The sequence below is a fragment of the Pleurodeles waltl genome, chromosome 9 (assembly GCF_031143425.1).
Source record: "Pleurodeles waltl isolate 20211129_DDA chromosome 9, aPleWal1.hap1.20221129, whole genome shotgun sequence".
In the NCBI taxonomy this organism is placed as follows: Eukaryota; Metazoa; Chordata; class Amphibia; order Caudata; family Salamandridae; genus Pleurodeles; species Pleurodeles waltl.
In genome coordinates, this window is record NC_090448.1 from 154164884 (window position 1) to 154189298 (window position 24415).

The following is a 24415-nucleotide window of genomic DNA, read 5'->3' on the forward strand; positions in this document are numbered from 1 at the left end:
TTTTTTCAACATTTCAGCTTTGCAGGGTATTCTGGGTAAGAAAACTTTGGGGAATCCACACAAGTCACACCTCTGTGGACTCCCCTGAATGTCTAGTTTCCAGAAATGTTTGGGTTTAGTGTGTTTCTCTATATGGCCGCCGAATCCAGGAACAAAAACACATTTGCCTGCCTTACAAAACCAGTTTGTTTTGCCATAGACAATTTTGATGTCTCCACAATATGATTTGGGTGGTGGAATTTGGGGCTGAACTAAATTGGGGAGCTCCCAAGAGAGCACTCTCTCTCTGCTTGCCGCCGCATTCACCTGCTCTCTGGGTTGGCCTAACCCACTATTACCCAGTTGCACGAACAGCTTGCGAAGGGACAGCAGGACTGTCCTCATCACCTCCCTCATAATGTACTGGAAGAGGAGTTATCGAATGGGACTCCTCTGACTGAAAAATCACTCCCAGAGTCTGCGCCATTGTCCTATCCCTCAGATGCTGTCTCAGTATCTGATGTCTCAGTCTCTGATCCTATGTCAGAGCGGTCCTCTATAACCTGAGTGCAGGCAGCAGTCATCCATCAAGATGCCATCTCTGCTATTGGCTAAACTGTTGCTCTAAAACACTAGCCTACGTAGACAGTCACAAAATCGATGGTGTGTGTGAGATACGTGCAACAGTAGAGGCCACCTTACCTGCGCTTCTTCCCTCAATCAGCACGTACTTTCAAGACACTCAAAAAACACCTTGTCACATACCATTCGTCACAGTCTTTAGCACCTCCTGCGCCCAGTCCAACAATCATTATTGGTGCTCCCACTCCCTCCTCCTCGGATTCCCTCATTACCACCCAGCAAAAGTGCCCTTCATCTCTCCATAGACTTTACTAATGTACTCAGCTATTTACATAAAATACAGATTTGCTCTTTATCGCGATCGGGGGCCAGGAAACACTTTCAGAAGGCCTCGTAAGAAAGGGGAGAGTCTCCCCTTTCTTACAAGGCCTTTTCAAAGTGTTTCCTGGCCCCCCGATCGCAGCTGTGCTGCGATCGGGGGGCCAGGAAACCTGAAAGTGTTTCCTGGCCCCCGATCGCAGCACAGCTGCGACAGGGGGCCAGGAAACACTTTCAGGAAGGCCTCGTAAGAAAGGGGAGTGTCTCCCCTTTCTTACGAGGCCTTCCCGAATGTGGGAAAGGCCGTTTTCCCCATCAAAGCAGGAAGCGGCCGCAAGGCTGCTTCCTGCTTTGATGGGGAAAACACCTTTGAAACGTCGGCGTGCTGACGTCACAAAGGGGCGGGTGGGGGGCGGGGGAGACACGGAAGCTTCCGTGTCTCCTGGGGGAAGTTTAAAAAAAATAAAAAATCCTCGGGTGCAACGCACCCGAGGATTTATTAATACCCTTCCTGGTGTCAGCCACTGGTCGTGACCCGCACCAGGGAGGGTGTGTGGGCGTCGCCCAGTGGCCGACGCCCGCACCGAAAAGGTGAAGTACTTTCTGTGCGAAGGATGAATAGGTACATGGAAATATGCATCCTTTAGGTCTAGTGTTGTCATGTAGTCTTGTTGTTTGAGCAATGGGATCACGTCTTGCAGTGTCACCATGTGAAAGTGATCTGATTTGATGTAGATGTTTAATGTTCTGAGATCTAATATAGGTCTTAGAGTTTTGTCTTTTTTGGGTATGAGAAAGTACAGGGAGTAGACTCCTGTTCCTTTCTGATGAATTGGTACTATCTCTATTGCATCTTTTTGCACAGCGCTTGGACCTCCAGTTGTAAAAGATCCATGTGTTGTTTGGACATGTTGTGTGTTTTCGGTGGGACATTTGGAGGGAATTGTAGAAATTCTATGCAATAACCATGCTGGATAATGGCTAGGACCCACGTGTCTGTTGTTATTTCTTCCCAGTGTTTGTAGAACTGGGTTAGTCTCCCCCCACTGGTGTTATGTGTTGGGGATTTGTGACGTTGAAGTCACTGTTTATTTTGTGGAGTTTTGGGACTCTGGAACTTCCCTCTACTCTTTGGGAACTGTCCCCCTCTATATTGTCCCCGAAAACTTCCCCGCTGATATTGGCTCTGATAAGTGGGCCTTGTTTGTGAGGTTGAGGGTTCTGTGCTCTGTCCCGAAACCCTCCTCAAAACTGTTTTTCGAAAAGTGCCTGTGCTCTGTGGGGAGTAGAGTGCGCCCGTGGCTTTTGCCGTATCTGTGTCCTTTTTTAGTTTTTCGATAGCAGTGTCCACCTCCGGCCCAAACAGCTGCTGTCCGTTAAATGGTATATTCAGCACAGCTTGTTGTATTTCCGGCTTGAACCCTGATGTACGCCGCCATGCGTGTCTCTGTATGGTCACTGCTGTATTTACAGTCCTAGCTGCTGTGTCCGCTGCATCCATTGCTGACCGTATCTGTTTGTTAGAGATACTCTGTCCTTCACCACTTGTTGTGCTCTCTTTTGGAACTCTTTGGGCAGGTGTTCTATGAAATGTTGCATCTCGTCCCAATGAGCCCTATCATATCTAGCCAGCAATGCTTGTGAGTTGGCAATGTGCCATTGGTTGGCTGCTTGAGCCGCAACCCTTTTCCCCGCAGCGTCGAACTTGCGACTCTCCTTGTCTGTAGGTGGTGCGTCTCCTGAGGTTTTTGAGTTCCCCCTCTTGCGAGCTGCCCCTACTACGTAGTATGGGTTAATTGCTGCGGCTTGTACTTTTTCTCCACCCTTGGAGTAATGGCCCTGCCCTTCACAGGCTCCTGAAACACTTGTTTGGAATGTTTCAGCATTCCAGGTAGCATGGGGAGACTCTGGTACTGGCTATGTGTGGACGACAGTGTGTTAAATAGAAAGTCATCTTCTATAGGTTCTGCGTGCAGGGTGACATTATGAAAAGCAGCTGCTCTTGACACCACTTGTGTGTAGGCAGTACTGTCCTCAGGTGGTGACGGTCTCGCTGGATAACAGTCAGGGCTGTTATCTGATACAAGCGCATCATAAAGATCCCATTCGTCGGGATCATCTTGACTCATTCCTGTATGAGTTGGAGACTGCATCGTTGTGGAGTGGCTACCGGTGATGGTTGTGGTAAGCATTGTGGAGATGGTGGCGGAGTTACTTGTCTTGCCACCTTTGCTTGTGGCTGCTTGTCTTTCTCTTGGAAGCAAGATTCCTTTTAATTCGAATTGGAGGGAGAGTACTGATCTTCCCTGTGTCTTTTTGAATGTGGAGCCTCCTTTGAGTGTAATCTGGCTCCCCTGCCTATATTTCCTGTCTAAATCTGTGTCCTTGCATCTGTGAGGACAGGCCCTGTTCCTTGGTGTAGGAACTCGATTTCGGCTCCGAGGCCGAATGTTTCGGTATGGAAACCTGGTCAGTCTTTTTCGGCTCCGAAGACACTTTTTTGCTTTTCGGCATACTGCCCTCTCGGTGCCGCCCTCTCGGTGTCGAGAGTGCTCTGACCCTGTGTCTCCGGTCTAGAGTCTGTTCTGTGCCGGTATCTCGACCGGAGTCGGATGACTTCGACACATACATGCCCTTTTTCGGTGCCGATGTGCGGTCACCTATTTTCCGGGTTAAGCCATGGCCTGCTGGCGGTGGCGTCCCCTGGGCTTTAGTGTTTTTTCAGTGAGTTTTGTGTGACGTCTTACTCACGGTTTTCGGCGTCTGTTCGGGTTCGACCTCGTCCGAGTCCGAATCCGCGATGGAGAAAGTTTCTTCTTCTTCTTCCAGGTGTTGTTGTCCTGCCGGCGCTGACGCCATTTGTAGTCTTCTTGCTCTTCGGTCTCTTAACGTCTTCCTCGACCGAAACGCTCGGCAGGCCTCACAGATGCTGATCTGTATAAGGATACTTGTTGTGACATTCGGGGCAGAAGTGGAATGGGGTCCGTTCCATTAGCCTTGAAGACGCACACGGTCGGGCCGACCAGGCCCCGCCGGGGAATCAAAAAACCCCGACGGGTCACCGAAGGGCTTCAAAATTCGGTGTCGATTCTGTTGTAACTAACCCGATACCGAACGCAGACAATACCGTCGAATTTTCAGAGATTTTACTAACTTTCCGAACCGAAACGCAGAGCGAAAAGGAACACATCCGAACCCGATGGCGGAAAGAAAACAATCTAAGATGGAGTCAACGCCCATGTGCAATGGAGCCGAAAGGGGAGGAGTCCCTCGATCTCGTGACTCGAAAAGACTTCTTCGAAGAAAAACAACTTGTAACTCTCCGAGCCCAACACTAGATGGCGGGATGTGCACAGCACGTGTATCTGCAGCTACACATGCCATGGAACATATATATATATATATATATATATATATATAGAGAGAGAGAGAGAGAGAGACAGACAGACAGAGACCTTGTCCGTAGCACATGATATAGTGCCCATAGAAAGGGTAAAAAATGGCCAGATTACATTTACTTCTCTTTTAAAATCATAACAATCAATAACATTCATGTTATCCAAGAAAATGGCTTACTATAGGAAGCCTTCCACAAACCTTTATTTAAAAGCAAAAAAGCAAAAGGAAAGGGAATATGAGTCATTGTAATCAATAGGCTGCATTCAAAGAGTAAGCATAAAACTGGAGCTGCGCATTTAAGAACCTCACAGTACCCCCTGTATCCCATCAGGCTCCACAGGTAACAGTTAGGTCAGGTTATTTTTTATCGAAAAAGTAAGGAATTCTGTATACAGAACTTGTTGACAGCTGTAATGGCTTCAGTCCAGGGAGATGGGTGGGTTGCTTATGACTTTGTTGTTGATTCCCCTGGAAGAGAACTAGGATTACAGGTAAGCAATATATTGTACCCACCCAGGGATCCTCATCAATAGTCGTAAGCACTGAAAAAAGAATAGCAAGACCATCCCACGACAAGCAGACTTAAAAGTTCAAAAAAAAAAAAAATAGGTACCAACATTTTAGGCAAAAAGATTTCTCAAAGAAGCCGGTCATATTTGAGTGTCTGCCTTAGCATCTGCATCCAGTCAGTAATCCTAGTAAAAGTATGAGAAGACTTCCAGATAGTAGCTTTACAGATCTCAGAAATGTGTGCAATTATCAACCAAGTAGTAGCTTTTCCCTTAGTAAAGTGCACTGTAGGTCTAACAGGTAATGACCTTCTAGAAAGTTGGTAAGAAACAAGTATACACTAAACAATCCATCTTCTAAACGACTGTTTAAACCCAGTGCTTAATTTGTAAATACAAATGTGCCGTGCCCAAAGCCCTCCTCTTAAACACGCTGCTGCAATTAAATGTGTGAGCACAGAATACTGAGGCAGCATAATCCTGAAGCCTCTTCGATCCATTTACAGCCACTCCCCGAACATTCAGTTCACTTTTGCAGCTTTTTACTTCGTCCTTTGTGACGCTTTATCGCTTTTCCCTTGCTCCATCTTTCCCATATGTGTCTTTTACTCACAGTAAATACTTGAGGCAGAAAAATAAGTGCCGGACCTCAAAAATAAGTGACAAGTGATAAGAAACAACAAGCACAAATTACGCACTCTTCAAACCTGTCCGCACAAGAACATAGTTAAACAGGTGATCCGATTTCCTAATAGTCTTAGTCTTGTGGGTCAAGGACTGTCTCGACTTCAATGGGTGATCCCTTTCTGGCAGTGATGTGGCTTTCGACATTGAGTGCTGGGTGTGCTCCGATGTCTAGTGGTGTACTGACCTCACTTTCGACGGCGTTCTCGATGTCAAAGATAAACAGACAGGTATTTTCTTCACCATCCTACCTCTCAACGTCAACCTGGACCTGTGTTTTGGCTTTTTTTATCTAGACCTACCCCTCTAATCTTTTTGGGGATAAGAGGAGGGCTTTTTGGAGGGTGTTCGATGTTCCTAAAGGCCTCTTATGGATGATCCTCTCTCCTGGAGTCTTATTTTCTCCCTGTCCTTCAGAGTACACCTTACAAGTTTCTGGCAGTGAGGACAGGAGTCAGGTTGGTGGGACACAGGCAGATAATGCAGACCATACGAAGATCAGGAAGGCAATTTGATGAACAGTGAAGGCACATTTTTGCAAGAATTGAAAAAATGTTATCGGAACAAAAGTCTGTCGGTATAGTGCATACTGTCAGCTATCAAGAATAATGGTTTTAAAGCTTTTGGAAAAGATGTTTCGACTATTTTAGTCAAAACACAGCTCAGTACTCCAGGATCCTAACTGAAGGAGACGGAAAAATGAACTGAACTGTCACCTGTGGGGCGGGACGGGATACAGGGGGTTAATGTGAGGTTCTTAAAGCACAGTGCCAGTTATATGCTTACTCTTTGACTGCAGCCTATTGGTTAACAATATTGCCTTTCCTTTTAAATAAAGGTTTTTAGAAGGCTCCCTGTAGTCAGTTTTTTCTTGGATAACATGAATTGTATTGTTATGATTTTAAAAGAAAAGTAAATGTCATCTGGCCATTTGTTAACCTTTCTTTTACATACATATAGAGAGAGAAATGAAGCTAAACTGACCAGTGTAGAGGTCTACATACTTTTGATGCAACTCCATTTAGTGGAACAATAAACTAAGCTGGATGATCATTCAAAGCGCATTATGGCTCAACTATTCTTGTTTCTGTAACTGCAATGTCAGGCATATTATTGTAATGTCTTGGTAGGATACCACTTCCCTTTGCCCCATCTGCATCTCACTGTCACCACCAAACCATTTAGTTATGTGTCTCAGAGGGCATATTGTCCAGCAGTGCCTTGTATAACACATCACTCAGTACATACATGCTCAAGAATAGGTTAGACCTGAAGGTGATCTCCTTAGTTCTTAAAGACTTACTACAGTAGTGTGATCAAGAGTGGTAATGAACCAGACATGCAAAAATCACTACCGCATGAGAACATCCACTTACCACAGCTCTGCTAGCTGGCAGTGACCCTGGAAGTCGGTGCCACAACTCAGCAACCAAGCCCAGTCAGTCCTTCTTTCACCCAGGGAGAGATCTCTGATCACTGGTTGAGTGGCATTCTGTCTCTCAAATGCATAGCAGAGGTGCTGGGTTCAACCTGGGGGTGGTGCAGAGGAGTGTCTACATGGGCCTGCCTAGTCAGGCAGGAACTGTGACCAAGACTGCCCAAAGGAAATGTTGTATTTCATTTATTGGCGAAAGTCACCGATTCACATGCTTATGAGAACTACTCAGTCTTCATGTGGAACTACAGTGACAGCAGTGCTGTGATTTGTCACTACAATGAGATCTACCCCTTCATGGCTGACCTTTATAACTCTGTTGATACTGCCAAAGACGATACTGGAAGAATCAGAGTGAATGCCATAGGTCCAGTAGTGGTAGCGTAGGTGCAGGAAGAGAGACAGCATGGTGTCTAAAAAAGGAAACTAAAAAGAATTCCTGAAAAAAAAAAAAAGTTAAAATATACGTCCTACCTCCAGAAAAAAAGCATTGAACAGGCAATGCGGCTCACCTTTTGGCTGACATTGCTAATGTCTGTGCAGTATCTGCAAAAAAAACAAAAAAAACAGGAGGAACAAAAAAAAGAGCAAGGACATATATGCATGCATGAATACGTTTGCCTGCATATACGTCCTGAAGTTATGGCAGAAAAGTGTCATGAAAGACCAAAGGACCCGTTCGGTAAAAAGATATACAAAGCATACACAATCCTACACACTGTATCCAATAACTACAAATATACCAAAATTTGATGACATCATATATACACAAGTGGTCTGAAGAAAGATACATTACCCAAAGAAGGATTTCCAAGAATTGATATTTTGGAGTGCCCAACATGTAATCCCTTTTCACATATATTTTGAACCTAATGAATGAACAAAAACATTTTTTTAAAAATTACCGAAGGACAAAATAATGTACAAACGAACAAGTGCAAATATAATCGGCATGAAATATTTATTTCAAGTTAATCACAGTCAAGACTTTTGTACTGGTGCCTCCTAGTCCATGACCTTACTTGTGAAATGCAAGGAGAGGCAAACAAACATAAGCTTGAAGTCAATATGTTCGATGATGGGCACACACAGCAGCTTCCACACTCCAAAAGGCCGCCGCCCTACTGTTTAGACTCAGTCAAAGGAAAAATAATCTGGAAGTATTAACTACTAAATCTACAACAGTCACTACACTGAGAACATTTTATTTTTAATGGGACTTGGAATTTTCCAACAGAAAATAAGTGAGTTGAGAATATATATTAAAATGTTTAATCAGAAGGTGTCATGCTCACCTGTAAAACACTGGTCATATGGTAAATACACATGAAGAGCCAAACAATAAAACACAAATGCAGTCCGTGTTCTCGCAAGTATGTACACTGAACAAGTTTAACATTAGTGAGCAAATTGGAGTCCCGATCAATTTTTCACAATGGAGCACAAAGTACATTTTATGAAATAAGCTAGGTATTCGTTGCTGGGTGGGAAATGTGATCGTGGTGAGGAGCAGTCTTCATCTATAGAGCTGATATTCTGGTATAACTCACGGATTTATTAAGCTAGAAAGAGGTGCAAGTGGGCAGGCGTGGCCAGGTGTGCAGTAATCTGTATATAAAAATGGCAGATACACTCACCACCCAATTCACTCAGTACGAGTTCCTCTTCAATTATTATTCTTGCTGAGTCTCCAAAGCCTAGCAGCCCCAGTAACCTCAGTCAAGCTGAAACCAGCATAAAAAGTGACCTCCCAATAAGCTAACATACTAGCTACTGCCCAGTATGGTGCAAAAACGGTGCTGTTCTAAGAACTTTAAGCACCATTCAGTTAAGGAGATAATCTTGTATCTCCCAAGTGAAACTCTAATGAATCTATTTAACCTTGAATTGGGTCTAAATGGCGTGAGTTACTATGTGAAATGGAACCAGCTCTGCTCTAGAACAAAGGTTTGGGCCCATGAGTCCGTAACATGCAATAAAGGAACACATAATGAAGTCCCCCTCCCAGCGATCAGGGTTCACACTTGCTGCAGTGAGTCAAACATGTTAAATGATTGTCTATTATTATTGATATGTTTATAAAGAACACTATTACCCAAGGGCGCCCTGGCTCTAGATTAGAGACCTATATTTTTATTTCACCAGAAACCCAATATTACCCATTACTGCCTGAAAAGCCAGGTCTTTAACCGTTTCCTGCAGCCTAAGAAGTTGTAAGAGGCTCCAATCTCCAAAGGCAGAGCGTTCTATGGCACATGCACCTTATGGGAAAAAGCACTGCATCCTAGCCTTCTAAACTTTGGGTCCCTGGAAGTGAAGCAGAAGGAGATTGTAAAGCTTGAGTGGAGCGATACCAATGAAAACTTTGCCTGATAAAATCTTGGGCATTGCCTCACAGTGACTTAAAGCAGATACAAAGACTTTTGGAAAGCACTCTTTTCTTCACCGTTGATGCACAGATAATGGAGCCCAAGAAGAAAGACTCAGAACCAGACATACAGCCACGTTATGATTTAGCTGAAGATGGTAAATTGTGCAGGCCCGTATGTCAAGAAAGCATTGGCGTAGTGAATTTGGGGCCGCACTACAAACCTGCATGATTATTACATGTAAATCATCTGGTAAAAATTCTCCTGAGCATATGGTTATGGAAAAAACACATGATCAGTACTTTAGCCAGCTTTATCATAAACCTTCTCAATGGATAGGAGGCCTCAGTTTTTACACAGTGTTGGTGGGTGAAGGCCAGTTCCTGAAGGTGCTCTACCACAATCAGAAGTCCAAACCAAAGGTGTGTCACCATACCACCATCACCCCCACCTTGTCAGAGTTTAATTTCAGGCAGTTTCTTTACAGCCAATCTGCTACTTCATTAAGGCAAGAAGTGAAGTAGCGATAAGCTGCCATATTTTTACCATTAAGCTTAATAATAAGCTGGACTAAGTGAAGAGCCTGGGGAACGCTCCAAAAAGGGTTCAAGAGTTGGACCTGAAAGATGTCAAAAAGACAGTCTGACACAGACTGGTTAGGAAGAAGCAGATCCAGTCTAGGCCCTTCTTTCCAATTCATTTTTTAAGCTTTCGAACAAAATGGACCAAGTCTAAGGCACCTGACAGGTCGAGTACAATCAGTGATGCAATACCTCCGTGATCCAAGAGCATCCGAAGTTAGTTGAGACTAGCACCCAACTTTTGTAATGTAGAATGGCTGAAACCCTGCTTGAAAAGAGTTTTGACCTTGATGAATTGCAAATGGTATACATTCACTTATTTTCTCCTTCCTTTGCACAGTAAGGTAGAGTTAAATAAGTTGATAATTATTTGAGGAGGGGGTCTGACTTGTAGTGAGGCCCTCTTGGATCTAAGTTGGTTCCCTATTTCAGCTTCATTTTATAATTTTCATTTTATAATTTACATTTTACACATTTTAGCTGCAGGGCTTTTTGGCAGTGACATTTTACACACTTTGCTGGAATAATATTACTCTAGGAATATATTGTACGAGTTGGGTTTTTTTAGGCAGCCTTTCCTTAACATATAATCAGTGCATTCTGTTCAAGGCTAGGAACACAATACATAATATCCTAGTGCTTGAGATGCCCATTCGGAGAAAGCTTCTAACACCTAGACATATCATTGCATTACAGCTGTGCCTCCAATACAGTGTCGCTTTGATTATATAAACAATGCACTGACCCGAAAGGGGCAGAGTGGCACTTCAGCTGCGACCATCCTGGGACAAATGCTGCGTTCGACAGGCAGCTCTGCTGCCGCTAACCTACCAACTTCCTGAAAGGGCTGCCATTCATATTACAGGCAAACTCCTGATGCTGTTCTACAGATCTGGGGGATAACGCTAACCTTAAAAGCAGAGGGTACACCAACTATGCTTTCAGTTTAAGTTTAGGATTATGTAGGAATGTCTAGAAATCATTTAGCATGGTTGGATTGTTCATTCTCCTTACCATGTTCATAATGCTGTTTATTTTGCTTTGTTTCATCTGACTAATAATGAAGCGCATTATTTCTATGCAAGACTACGAAGGTTTCAATAAATTGTCTCGTCTCTCTCTTGTTTTTTCACCTGAGCATGCAGAAGTAATACAAAAAAAGGCTAAGATCTGTTTCCACAACTTCCTTGGGAGCCAGAGTGTCATGTTTAGGTTGCCACAATCACCTTTTACCCCGGTAAAGGGGTGTAGGTGAGAGAGTGTGAGCTAGCCAGGAATTTGGCCATCAGTTCCTTATGGTGTGTACCCCACATTATGAAATTCTGTGATCCTAATACGCCGCTATTTAGCTTACAGGGAAACGTATAACATGTATGCCTTCTTTCAATATGAAATGCACAAGCTGAAGCAAAAGAGAAATTCACCAGAATACAGAACACTAGGGACGGAATAGAATCAAAAGACTTAAATATGTGTGCTAAGTTAGGATCATCCAGAGAAACTGATTTAATACTCGCAATTATCCTTGCTGTGCAGTCAAGCTTTGGAAATCTAAATTTTGTCAAAAAAGGTTTAATTGGTTTAAATAGCTCAAATAGTCTTGCCCTTTCTGATATCAAAGACTCAAGATCTATGTCCGGATGAGCAGGGAATAACTGACAGATATAAACAATCTTATTGGCAAAAAAGAAGAAAGTGTTACAAGGCGCCAATGACTATGCCTCAGCATGGTTACTTAATGCACACATGAGACATTAACCTTTGTTCTCAAACTATTCACCTGGTGATACTCTGTCACTATATATATATATATATATATATATATATATATATATACACATACATATACACATACATATACACACACACACACGCTTTACATATACACAGTTTGATTTTCATGTTAAAAGTATACCGCAGTTATAGATGCTCACACTAAGTCAGTCAAAATTAATTAATTAATGTAGGCCAAATGACTTATGCTAATATATCAATGTACTTTGGGGAACTGTGATTCTGTCTTCCTTTTCTCTCGTTTCAGGAGCCAAGCTACAGAAGTTTGGGTTTATTAAATGGTGCAACTGTTTTGGTTTCAGTGAGAAATGTTATCAGTATGTGTTCTAGAGAAACTGAATAGTAAATTTCCACACCTGTGCTTGGGACAAGCTGACTGAAATGTATCATCCAGCTACAAGATATCTCTTGAAGGCTGTGCAGCTTTACGTCCAGTTGTGCAATGGCTGGGAAAAAGGGTGAAGTAGCCTTATCATGAAATGGCAGTTCAGACTGGTTAACTCTCCCTGAGAACCGTGGTGAGTGTCACAAACTGTTGAGCACTGCATATTTTAATTGTGCGTTGCTGAGCAAATTAGATTCTCAAGAACAGATCTCTCAAGAAAACAGCTAATAAAGTCATTGTGTTTAGGTTGAGTGTGCAAGCGCTTTTCGAACTGTTGTAAGTATTCGCTGGGCTTTTAACCACACCCATATCACGCCCATCACTTTCTCATTCCTGGGCTTAAAAAATCCCTTGATGTCATTGGTAAATGCTTTACGTTTCTACTGCCTTGCAGACTGACCCTGTTACATGTGTTATTGCACGACTTTCGATATACTTCAGCATGGGCGAACTATTTTTTTTCTTTTGTCTCTCCCCTTCATACTCCTTGGCACTCACAGGACAGAACAGCAGCGTCAACTCCTTCGGCGTTATTGAAGTATTGGTCACATAGTTCACACTGTTAACTAACCAGAGTCATTTCTTTTGCCTCTCACCTTCACGCTCCACAGCTTTCACAAAAATGTTTGTAATTAATAAATGCTTTACGTAAATAACACAGAAATCCTCACAGCGGCTCTTCCGACACAGCAGGAGAGCCGATACTTAAATATTCACTGCTGCAGGAAACTCGCCCCATAATGCTCTGCAAGCATTCTTTTACAAAACATTTTTGCCCATAACTCAGCCTGTGATTGGCCTAGGACAATGTGATCGCCACAAAAAGGAATGGTTTCTTACCTGTAACTCCAGTTCTCTCATAGGGGTATTTCCATGATAGTCATAAGCTTTGAATAGTCCCGCCTGCCTGCGGGGACCCCAGAGCACTTTTTCCAATATAACTTCTTAAAGTGTTCGTGTTACTTCAGGAAGGCCTGTATAGTCACTTAAGTAATGTCCATATGCAGCCTAGAGGAAAGGCTACAGTGTCCAAAATTCTTCATCCAGTTTGCTTTAAAAAGGACAAAATTAAGGATCATGCCTTCAAACGCATGAAAGAGTTGAAAATACAGAAGAAAAAGACTATCATAAACATTTTTACAATGCAAAATAATGATGGAGTGCAGGGCAGTGTAGCCCATAGGCTGCCAATATAAATGAGAAAAAGGAGACTGTGACTTTAAGAACAGCCAGTCCTCCAGTATCGCATCATGCCTAGAGTGATGCAATTACCTCAGTACTTTTTGTAGGCAGTCATTGCTGAGAGTGAAGGTATATCCAAGATATTATTCTGTCTACTCCGCTGGGGAGGAGGGAGGGTTGCTTATGACTATCATGGAAATACCCCTACAGGAGAACTGGAGTTACAGGTAAGAACCCATTCCTTCTCTCGTAGGGGATTCCCATGTAGAGTTCTAAACGGTGAACAGAATAGCAAACCCATCCCAGAAACCGCGGGGGAAGTAGACCACACAATATAGGAAAGTGTAATACAGCAATTAGGTTCCTGACAGATGCTTGTCCCACTTGAGCATCTGTCCTGGCATCTGCGTCAATGCAGTAATGTTTAGTGAAAGTGTGAACAGACTTCTAGGTTGCAGCCCTGCAGATATTTGCCAGAAGAACATTTCTCAACAAGGCAGTTGTGGCCGACTTGCCTCTAGTAGAATGCGCTCTTGGTTTTCCAGCTAGAGATCTGTTAGCCAGCTGGCAGCAGTAAAGAATACAGGAGACAATTCACAGAGAGATGGACTGTTTAGAAGTGGCCAAGCCAGTACGAACGGGCCCTTAATTGACAAATAAGTGCTGAGATTTTCTAATAGATTTGGTTTTGTCTAACTAGAATTTTAAAACCCTCTTTACATCTAGGGAGTGTAGTGCCCTCAGCTGGGGTGGCAGGATTTCCAAAGAAAGTTGGTACGGAAATTGTTTGGTTGACATGAAAATCAGAGATAAGCTTGGTTAAGAATTTAGGATGTGCACGCATCACTACTTTGGAGGAGTGGAACACTGTGTAGGGCTCATGAGCATTGAGAGCCTGATTGTCGCTAACTCTGCGTGTTGATGTCACTGCCACAAGGAAAGCAGTTTTCCAAGTGAGGTGCTGGAGAGATGAATTGTGTATGAGTTCTAATGGATGCTGCATGAGGCATGAAAGAACCACGTTCAGTTCTCATGGTGGGGAAGGACGCCTGAGTGGAGGGAAAACTTTCTTTAGACCTACTAGAAAATCTTTTATGACTGGCAACTGAAAGAAAGAGGTTTGTGAAGGACCTTTTCTGTATGCAGTCAAAGCTGCCAGATTGAATTTAGTAGAAGAGAATTGTAAACCAGACTTTGCTAAGTGTAACAAATACGGCAGGATGACATCCTCCTGGCAAGATGATGGGTCTCTCTTCTTGGAGGAACACCAGATACAAAATCTCTTCCATTTGGAGGCATAAGCAGCTCAGTGGAAGGCCGTTTTGCCTCCTTGAGAATCTCCATACAGTCCTGCGGAAGATGTAAGTGCCCAGACTGCACTAGCTCAGGATCTGTGCTGCCAAATTCAAGGAGGAGAGATTGGGGTGTGTCAGCTGACCTCTGAACTTCAAGAGGGGGTCTGATCTGCATGGAAGCCTGAGATGTAGTCGGAGTGACCGGTGAAGGAGGTCCGGGAACCACCATTGCCTCGGCCATTCCAGAACAATGAGGATCACACTGGCTGAGGTAATTGAGAGTTTGTTTAGGACTGCTGGAATCGGGGGAATTGGTGGAAAGGCGTACAGAAATTTGTTGGACCAATCTATTCAAAGAGCATTCCCCAGTGATTCTAGGTGGTAATATCTGGCGGCGAAGCCTCTGCATTTTTTGTTGTCGACATTGGCGAAAAGGTCGATAGAAGGTGTGCCCCATAAGCGGAATATATCGTAAACGACGTCTTTGTTCAGAACACACTTGTGGTTCTCATCTAAAACCCTGCTGAGGGCATCCGCTTGTACATTCTGAACCCCTGGAAGATGAGTTGCTATTATCTTTATATTCCTGGCCAGGAGCCAGTGCCATAATGTCTGGGCCTCTTGAGACAAGACTCTGGATTTGGTCCCCTCCCCCTGCTTGTTCAGGTAATACATGGTGGTTGTATTGTCTGTCTGGACAAGCAGGGTGTCGGTGTTGAACAAAGGGAGAAGGCTTTGAGAGCAAGGTGAACCGTACGTAGCTAGAGGAGACTGATGTAGTAAGACTTTTCCCTTGGAGACCAGAGACCTTGAATATGCAGGTGATCCATATGAGCTCCCCACCAGAGGAGAGAAGCATCCATCACAATGGTCTGAGACCGAGCATGTGGGTGAAAAGGCATTCCTTGTTGCAGACTGAATGGAGAGCACCACCAACTGAGGGATTGGAGTGCATGGATAGATAGACTGACTGTCTTCCCAGTTTTCTGTCCATTGATTCCATTGGTCCTCCAGGCACTCCTGGAGAGGTCGCATGTGGAGGCGATCGTTGGGAGTTAGGCAAATGCAAGAGGCCATGTAGCCTAGAAGTGAGGAAACTGTGCGACTGTAGGACGAAGAATAGTGCTGAGCACGCGGCACTTCCGCAGGATAGATAAACATTTTTCCTCTGAAGGATACACTTTTCCCTGCAGCATATGTATGGACTTGGGAAAATTGACATGAAGACCTAGGCGATATAGAAGATCGCATGTCCAATTGAAGTGCTGCTGGGCTTCTGGAAAGGGGGCTGCCTTGATAAGCCAGTCGTCCAGATATGGGTAAATAAATGTTCGGTGCTTTCGAAGATGCGCTGCTAAGACAGCCATGCATTTGGAAACATTTCTGGGTGCTGATTTGAGTCCAAACGGGACAACAGTGTATTGGTAGTGTTGTTTCCCCACCACAGGAACTTTTGATGTTTTTTTGCAATTGGGATATGAAAGTAGGCGCCGTGTAGATCGACTGAGCAAAGCCAGTCCACTTGGTGAATTTGGGGATATATTTGGTGAAAGGCCGGCATCCTGAACTTTTCCTTTCGGATCCAATGGTTAGCAGCTTTCAGGGTTAGAATGGGTCTGAACTCTTTTTTTTGTCCTTTTTTGGGAACAGAAAGTATCTGGAATAAATGCCTTTTCCTCTCTGGTTGAAAGGAACTTGTTCTACCGCTTTCTTTTCTAGCTAAATGGAAACCTCTGCCTTTAAGAGGATGAGAAGTGGTTGCCTTTGGCAGAATACTTTGCGGTGGAGTGGAAAATCTGAGACAATACCCATTCAGCACAATGTTTAAGACCCAAGAATCTGCTGTAATTTGTTGCCACTCTTAAGTGATTGGTGACGCTTCCCCCACCCCTCCATCCCCCCCCACTGGAGCGGATAACAGCCTCGGGGGAAGAAAGGGTTTTGCTGCTCGTTGCGGACTAGTACCCGGAGTAGACTGGTGAGCCGCTCGTCCTCAATGTTGTTTCCTTTGAGGTTGATAGATTCTTTGGAACCGCTGCTGCGATCTATTAGATGGCCACTGAGGGGGTTGAATCCCCTGAGAAGGGTAACAGTGCTGGAAGGGACAGAAAGATCTTCGGTCTTTAGACCTACCGCTTTCAAAGTGACCAGAGGAAGTAAATGCATTGATGTCACCTCGTTGGTGAAGCGTTTAAAAAATGACCTAAGTAGTTCATGTCGGGACAGCCATTGGAATGTTAAGTTTTGCTGCGCCTCAAAGTAAGACTTCCGAAAAGGTATTAACGTCATCCTCCCGTGACATACGAAGTTGAGGCAAGTCAGATTTAGTAGGTGAATAGTCTCTGGTAGACGATGATGAGTCTCCGTGGTAGCGGCGAAAGAGCGTGACCTTGACCTTTGTCACGATCTGTGACAAGAGTGCCTTGATCTTGTTGTAGAACGCCAGATGTATGATAGCTATAGTGTGACCGGTGGCGCGATCTTGAGCGCGTTCGAGTGACGCTCTTTGCTTGAGGCAAAGGAAGTGGCGTAGGTGTCTGGAGCAGCAGAGAAACCAGCAGTGAGGCAGGCAGCTCTTGAGGATAAGGAGTTGCAGCTGCAGGTGGAGCGGTAGTGGGAGGTGGCGACAGAGATAAAGGGAGGAGAATGAGCGAAGGCTAAACTTCCCTGGAACGTTGCAACTCAGACGAGGAATAAATCCTCCTCCTTTTAGAAGACTTCGGTCTCTTCAATGTCGAGGGGCTCTTCGACGTAGACCTCTCCGTACGTCGATATATCAACGGCGACCTAGACCTCGGCGTCGGACTGTGACAGCAACGTTTCCTTCCTCTCGACGTTGAATTCACTCTTCGACATCGCGCACCGTGCCTCCTGAGTCCTCAACGTCATGCTGTAATGTGCGGTATCTCGACGTCGTGCGCCATCAATCCAGACTTCGATGGTGAACATGTGGGCGCCGTATCTGCTCTTGACATCGATCTCCTCAACATAGACGGGGACCGAAAGTGTTTTCTGCACGAAAAATGCCTCTCAGACCTTCCATGTCCGCTGGAGGCTGAGGAAAGAGCTCTGGTGGAAGACTGACTTTCACCTCGCTCAGAGGTCCCACTTGCTTCTTGCTGGTGTCGCCTTTCTGCTTTTCCTTGAAGGCAAATCTTCTTCCTATCGCACAGGGTGCGTCTGGAAAATGTCCTCATGAGGGTCAGTTTTGGCTTTTTTCCTGCCACGTCTTGGGTATTTGTCGAATAGAGAGGCATTTTTTCCCAGAAAAAAACTAATTCCATTTAGATGTTAAGTGAAACAGTTGTCAATGAAAATTTCACTGATTTTTTTAAAGAAAAAAATCTAAAAAGGTCGAGCTCAGTGCCCCAGGATCCTGTCAGGTGGTGCTGGAAAAAAGAACTGAGGTAACTGCCTCACTCTAGGCATGATAGGATACTGGAGGACTGGCTGTTCTTAAAGTCACAGTCTCCTTTTTCTAATTTATAATGGCAGCCTATGGGCTACACTGCCCTGCACTCCATCATTATTTTGCATAGTAAAAAGGTTTGTGGAAGACTTTTTCTCCTGTATTTTCAACTCTCATGCATTTGAAGTCATGGTCCTTAACTTTGTCCCTTTTAAAGCAAACTGAATGAAGAATTTTGGACACTGTAGTCTTTCCTCTAGGCTGCATATGGACATTCTAAAGTGACTTTACAGGCCTTCCTGAATTTAGACGAACATGAACACTTAAGAAGTTATATTGAAAAAAGTGCTCCAGGGTCCCCGCAGGTGGGCTGGACTATTCACCTCTTATGACTATACATGGAAATCCCCTTTGAGAGAACCTTCACTTTCTGTCTGGTCAACTCTGGGTCCCCACAATAGGTTAGTGGGGACCCCAAAATAATAAGCCCTCCCACCATTCAGTGTCTCTTTAAACTCTCTCTTGGCTGGAACTTTTGTTTTACAGATGAGAGCAGTTTGCGTTTTAAGGGTCTTGTTTGTAATACCGTTACAATAGGCCTGCTATCCTTGAAAATTTGTAATGCACTGCGCCCTCTAGGGGATAAATATATGGTTGCACAGCATAATTTTCTGCCATTCGGCTTTCATGAGGTTATGCCCTATAGGCTTCAACTATATGGTTACACGACCATGTTTATTAGAAATGCTATTTTTATTGTGTAGTTCTCTGTGGGCTGTTTCGAGCATTGCAGTCAACATACTACAATATATGCTGCACTCTGAAACTTGCCCCATAATGCTTTGCAGGGCATTACTGTTTTCACAAACATTTTGCTCATAACTCAGCCTATGGTGGTCCTAGGACAATGGGCCCACCTTCAAAACGTGTTCACCATAATGTGCTCTTTCTCTTGACTAGACTCCTTGACTCCTCACACTAGACTAGTGGGGACCCCAAAATAACCCATTCTACCATTTAGTGTATTTGTATGTTCTCTTATAGCTGCAACCTTTGTTCTGCACCTGGGAGAAGTTTGGGTTTTAAGGTCCCTGTTGTAGTGAAATATGCGTTTTTGACCACTGACTTTGTGTTGCATTACTTTGCACATGGATTAGTTGGTCAGTGTTCACAAGTTGCAGATTACATTTTGTATTCAGTTTAGCTGCCTATTGACTTTATCGTAGTGTCAGACACTGCCATGTTAAATGTGTTAGGAATATTCCACATTGTAAACTGTGCTTGTTTTCGTATTCTTTCTCACCAAAGAGCTAGGACATATCACCAAAACATAATATGAAGGAGGTAGGCAGTCAGCATGATGAGAATGTACCAGACTTCTGTTTTTTGTAAAAGCAGGGAATGGTTTGGCCTAGAGAGACAATTTGGGAGACCGGCCAGTTCCAACCGGTTTCTTTCAACTCTGACCTGCATTAGCCAGCATGTTTGAATATTTCTTGTTTATGGGAGGGTTTTCTTCCAGAAAGCCCTCTACGGTTCTTTAAGATTTAAAAAGGTGGCCCTGCTCAGTAGCGGTGAAATTTCCAAGACCTCGGTCAGGATTAGACGTCAAATGCCTGATATATCTGTCCCATGAGGGTGGAGATCTTTCTCGCAGTTGAACGGGGTCATCTTGCTGGTATGAGAAATATGAGGGGCTTTGCAGGCCCTACGGTGATTAATTTTTACTTTATTCTTTGCTTTGCATAATCATAACTACATATATTTGCCGTGTACATTGCAGTTGAGAATCATTTTGGTATATTTTCCTTTCACTGCTGTGTCTATTGTTAAACGTGTGCTTTCAACCTACTAACCTCCTTCTTTAGGAACCTTGTGGTGAAATAATAATAAATGTCTTCTTTGAACTGAGAAGTGCATTCCAGAGATTTTTGTCAGCTCGGTCATTAGTGTAATCAAAACACCTGTTTGAAAAAAATATTCCAGTAGGCCTACTAGCCCTTTAGTTATATGCAGGACCATTGGAATTATGTGGCAAAAAGGACCAGAAAATGTGGCAGGGTTGACCAATTAATGTGGCAAAAGAAGTCCAGTTATAAATTTACAATGCCAATAACTCCAACTCAAGTAAATGTGATACCTATTGCATTGCAAATGCGTGTTTCCATGGTGACGGTTGATCTGACCTTTAGAGTTTATAACTGTTGCTATCCAATTACAATCGTCTATTTTCAGTACGGTGTTTTCATTGCTATTCCTATAGATGAATCTTCCCTGAGTAGTTTTTGTTATAACAATTCGCTCACTTTCCCCAGATTCATGTTTCTCACTAGCCCGATCTCCGACTGTAGTCAATACTTTCCCTCAATAGTTAATTTTAACCTAAAACATTTATATTTCTGGTTTACTTTTAACTGAGAAATAAAATCGGTATTTTAATTACTTCCATAAGTATCATAGCCAGTAGGTCATAAAACCTTTTCTGCAAGTATTCTCGAATGAAAGTGAATCAATGCAACTTGACCTTTATAATTTTGAACAGTTTGAGCATTGTGACCAAGGTTATATCTTTGGATGTTATTTTCTATAGCTTCGGAAGCGAGCTAAAAAACGTCAAAATCCTTGATTGATTTAAAGATTTGTGGCCTTTATCTGAGAAGATATCCACTAGCAGCATTATTATGTTGTCTCTTTTGTACCAATTGTGATTCCTCATTTATTTTAAGTATTCCAAAACACAACTGTCTTGTCATCTGGGCATCTCTCCTAGGGGGTTATCCTCCAAAGTTCTCATAGTTACATGCTTTAGTGGACCAAAGACTAGGATTTTTTTTCAGTGATTTGACCAGGTCTTCTAATAATATATCATCTAGCTTACCCTCAACTGTTGCAACATTTACACACTTTTTTGTGGTTCAGCCTAATATTTTATTTTCTTCCTGCGTTTCCACTGACATTGTTTTTTTAATTAGTCAATGCCGGTTCTTACTTCCTTGAACTTAGCTTTTTCCAGGGGGCTTTCATATTCCTTTTCTAACTTAGGTGCAAACCTGAGGATTCTCACATCTTTCTTTGCTACTTTTTTTCTTAGACATTTTGAGACAAGTCTTTTTTTTGGCATTTCTTTCAGCCACTATTGTTTTGAAAAATTTAGAACACATTCTTCTGTTCCATTTGTTACTGTGCCTCTTTTTCTCAGATTTAAGAGCTTCAAAAGCACCCTCAATGTTCTTATAAATCTCCTTTTTAGTTGATTCTACTTGACGTGGTGGTTTATCCTCTGCTTGGGCATGGTCCAGGGGCAGAAACTATCTCACCCTTTCCCCAAACCTCCCACTGGGTCACTGAAATTAGGAGGGTTCTGAGAGGTTAGGAACACACCCTTATTCCAAGTCGATGGTTTGTGCATCTATCTGGCAGGGTATATACCCTTCATCCTCTTGTTGCTCTGCATGAGTATCAGGCTCATTATTATTTAACAGCTAATGCAAATTTCATGAAATGTTAAAACCTTAGCATAATTGTGTCTCACTTATAGTCAATATCATTAACAAGTCTCATCAGCAGTAGAGTTATGGATTCTAGTTATTACTTATTGAATGCAGGCATTTAGTGTTTATTAGGACTTTGCCCCCTTGCAGGTATTTTCATGTGGTGAGAAGATTCCTCCTTTTGTGAGTTTCAAAATTTCTCCACGGTCCTATTTTGGTTTCCAATCCAAATTCTTCTTTCTTTTGCATAGAGGACACGTCTATCAGAAAAATAAGAATCTTCGATTATTTTGCCTATCACTTTGCCTCAAAATATGATTAGCATCCTTTTTTTATTTTATTTTTTATAGGGCTACAGGATCTTTCCCACTATTGGAATATTCACGGATAACAGAGCACAATGGCATCTTATACTGGCCAATTAATTCCTCACTCTCATTCATGCCCGTAAACACCGACTTATCACTCACCACATTATTAAACTTATTGATGATTTCCTCTGTATCGGTTTATATTCAAAGACGAATCACTAAACATGGCATGAAGTACTTTTGCCTGCATTTGTACATCAACCCTAGGTGATTTTTGATTTACTAAGCTTTTACCCTAGGACATGTTATACTCTTCAATCTCAATACACTCGCCTTTTGAGTCAGGTTTAATATTGTTCTTTAATATACCAATTTCTTTCTGGAAGCGACCATTTTGATTCCCTATCAGTATCTCATCAAATCCAACCAAATCTTTAGTCAATGTTTGATCAAATACTAAATTAGTCGATAATATGAATGGTACACACGGTTCAGGCTGGATGTTCAAATGGATCAAAAGAAGAGGGACCGGGAGATTGCAGGTCCAGTGTACAGCCTCCCAATATAGTCGTTTATCAATCTAAGAGTACACTGTTCCTATCTAATTAGACCATTAACGTGAGTTAGATATCTACAGGAGCAAGGACCCTCATGCATCACAGTGGATGACTAGCCTCATCATTGGGACAGCTCCTCGTTAGGCTGGTGCTGCAATGCCTAACGGGCTCCCCACAAAGGGGAGCTCTTAACCAGAGTGCTTAGTTAATTGCACATTCAGACCAATTGTTTTGAAATGGTGCCCAATTTGAAGAGCCCAAATGTAAGTAGGGGCAGCTGCCGGCGTGTAGGGGCAGTGTAGGGGCAGCTGCCGGCGTGTGGCAAAGCAATCAGAGAGTGCGAACACAATGTGCTCAGTACTTCACATCTGAGTTACCAGCTTTATGGAATTTCCAACAAGGGGAAAACAAAACTTACTCGATTCGCATAGGACAACTTTAAATAGTCTAGCTTTGTATTGGTGTTTTGAATCATTTTGAAATATATGATCATTAATTTATGACGAACATGATTTGAATTTGTAACTTTGCGATTCTGCTAATAAACCTTTAGGACTTGAAGTCTACTACTCTCTGTACCTTTATGGGGCCTAATGTGCTTCACTGTAAATGATGCATTAAAGATGTCAACCTCAGCCCGGGACTAAACTTCCATCTGCTCAACTGCAGCTTGTACTTGAGTTTGCAACAACAATTTGCTTAGTGCAAATTCCGCTGGAACACACCTTTTACTGGATATCTTAACAGAATTAAACTTTACATCCTGACCACCTTAAAGTACTGGATCAGTGCCCATAGACTTAGGAAGATACTCTCTGTCCAAGGTTAATCATTCTAGTTCTCTTTTAGGTACTCACACAGACTTCTCTTCTTTTATTGCAAAATTAGCGGTTTCTCTTTCCATCCAGTCACTGCCAGTTAATCTTCCATTCATCGGCATGCTTCACCACTTTTATTGTGTCGGTTGTACAACTGCCACATCTCTCTTAATGACTCAATAATTTTATGTTTGTTCAGTCACATTCCATGTAGACTCGCTGCAAGGTTGGTAGATGCAAATGAGGACAAGAAATGCCAACATTACCTTGAAGAACAATTATTATAATGTTCCCAGCTTTCCTGGGAACAGTCAATGCTGCTGCACAGGAGACTGCGGCTCTGACCTCATCACACACAGTCTTGGTGAATTCAATAGAAAAGTGCTGAGGACTGAACTTATACGAACTGGTGGCTCGAGGTTACATAATGGTTTAAGAAACTCTTCTGCCGCAAAGTACTGTAAGCCTTGGCAATCTGGAACTCTTCCACTAAGACTGTGCCAGGTGGTGTAGTGGGCCCTGAGGAAACTGGCCCACTCCCGGTGGGGTGCAGCAGGGCTGTGCTGTTCAGGGTATTTGGTCATTAGTCTGTTATTGTTTCTTACCGTTTCTGGATGGGCTTGGGTTGGGCTAGGTAGTGCTGCCTGGCTGCGAGTCTGACTGGGCTCCTCACAGGACATTTATATGCGGGTATTGACAACTGTCTTTCAATGACATTTGTGCGCTGGTCTATACCCTTGAAGATGGGGTATTTTGCAGTTCTTGAGATGGAAGTATTAGTACTGATGTTTGGATAGAAGCGTGAGGGAATAGCAGAGGAAAATGAGTTATGGCGAAGACGTGGGATAGCAGTGAATGGACTAGCATTGTACTCATTAACCTTACTGGATAATCGCACAACACTCATTGAAGCTGGTATTGTGGAATGTCTGCGGCGTCCGTGATTTCAATTTTGCAGAGGCAGAATGTTAAAATTATTTTTTAGAAGAGACATATCTTATTGACAAACAGAGCAGCGTAGTCGTGGAGGGGGCACATGTTTTTATCATGCTATGGATCCTTCTCTGGAGATGGAAGTCCCACGGATGTTAATCTGGACTGCAAGGTCCCTTTGACACCTACACTTACACAATAAAACCTTGAACGAGATACATATTGGTCTGAGAAGAACGGGATGTTCAGGAAGTCAGTTTTATGAATGTTCTGACCCAAACGTAATAGACATGTTTTTTTACAAGCCGCAACAACTGGTAATTCGGAAAGTTGGTTTACCAATGACCTGGGCAGATGACTTGAACTATGTGATGTCAAACGCTA

At 43.1% G+C, this 24415-nt stretch overlaps 1 protein-coding gene across 2 annotated transcripts in view; it reads right to left on the minus strand.

Moving 5' to 3' along the window:
• The window catches only part of TASOR (transcription activation suppressor), a 773668-nt gene that overhangs the window by 677007 nt on the left and 72246 nt on the right, over positions 1 to 24415 (minus strand). For both annotated transcript variants that reach the window (XM_069206460.1, XM_069206459.1), the window contains exon 4: positions 7703 to 7775. In XM_069206460.1, coding sequence (XP_069062561.1) covers positions 7703 to 7775 — 73 coding nt within the window. The remainder of the gene's footprint in view (positions 1 to 7702; positions 7776 to 24415) is intronic.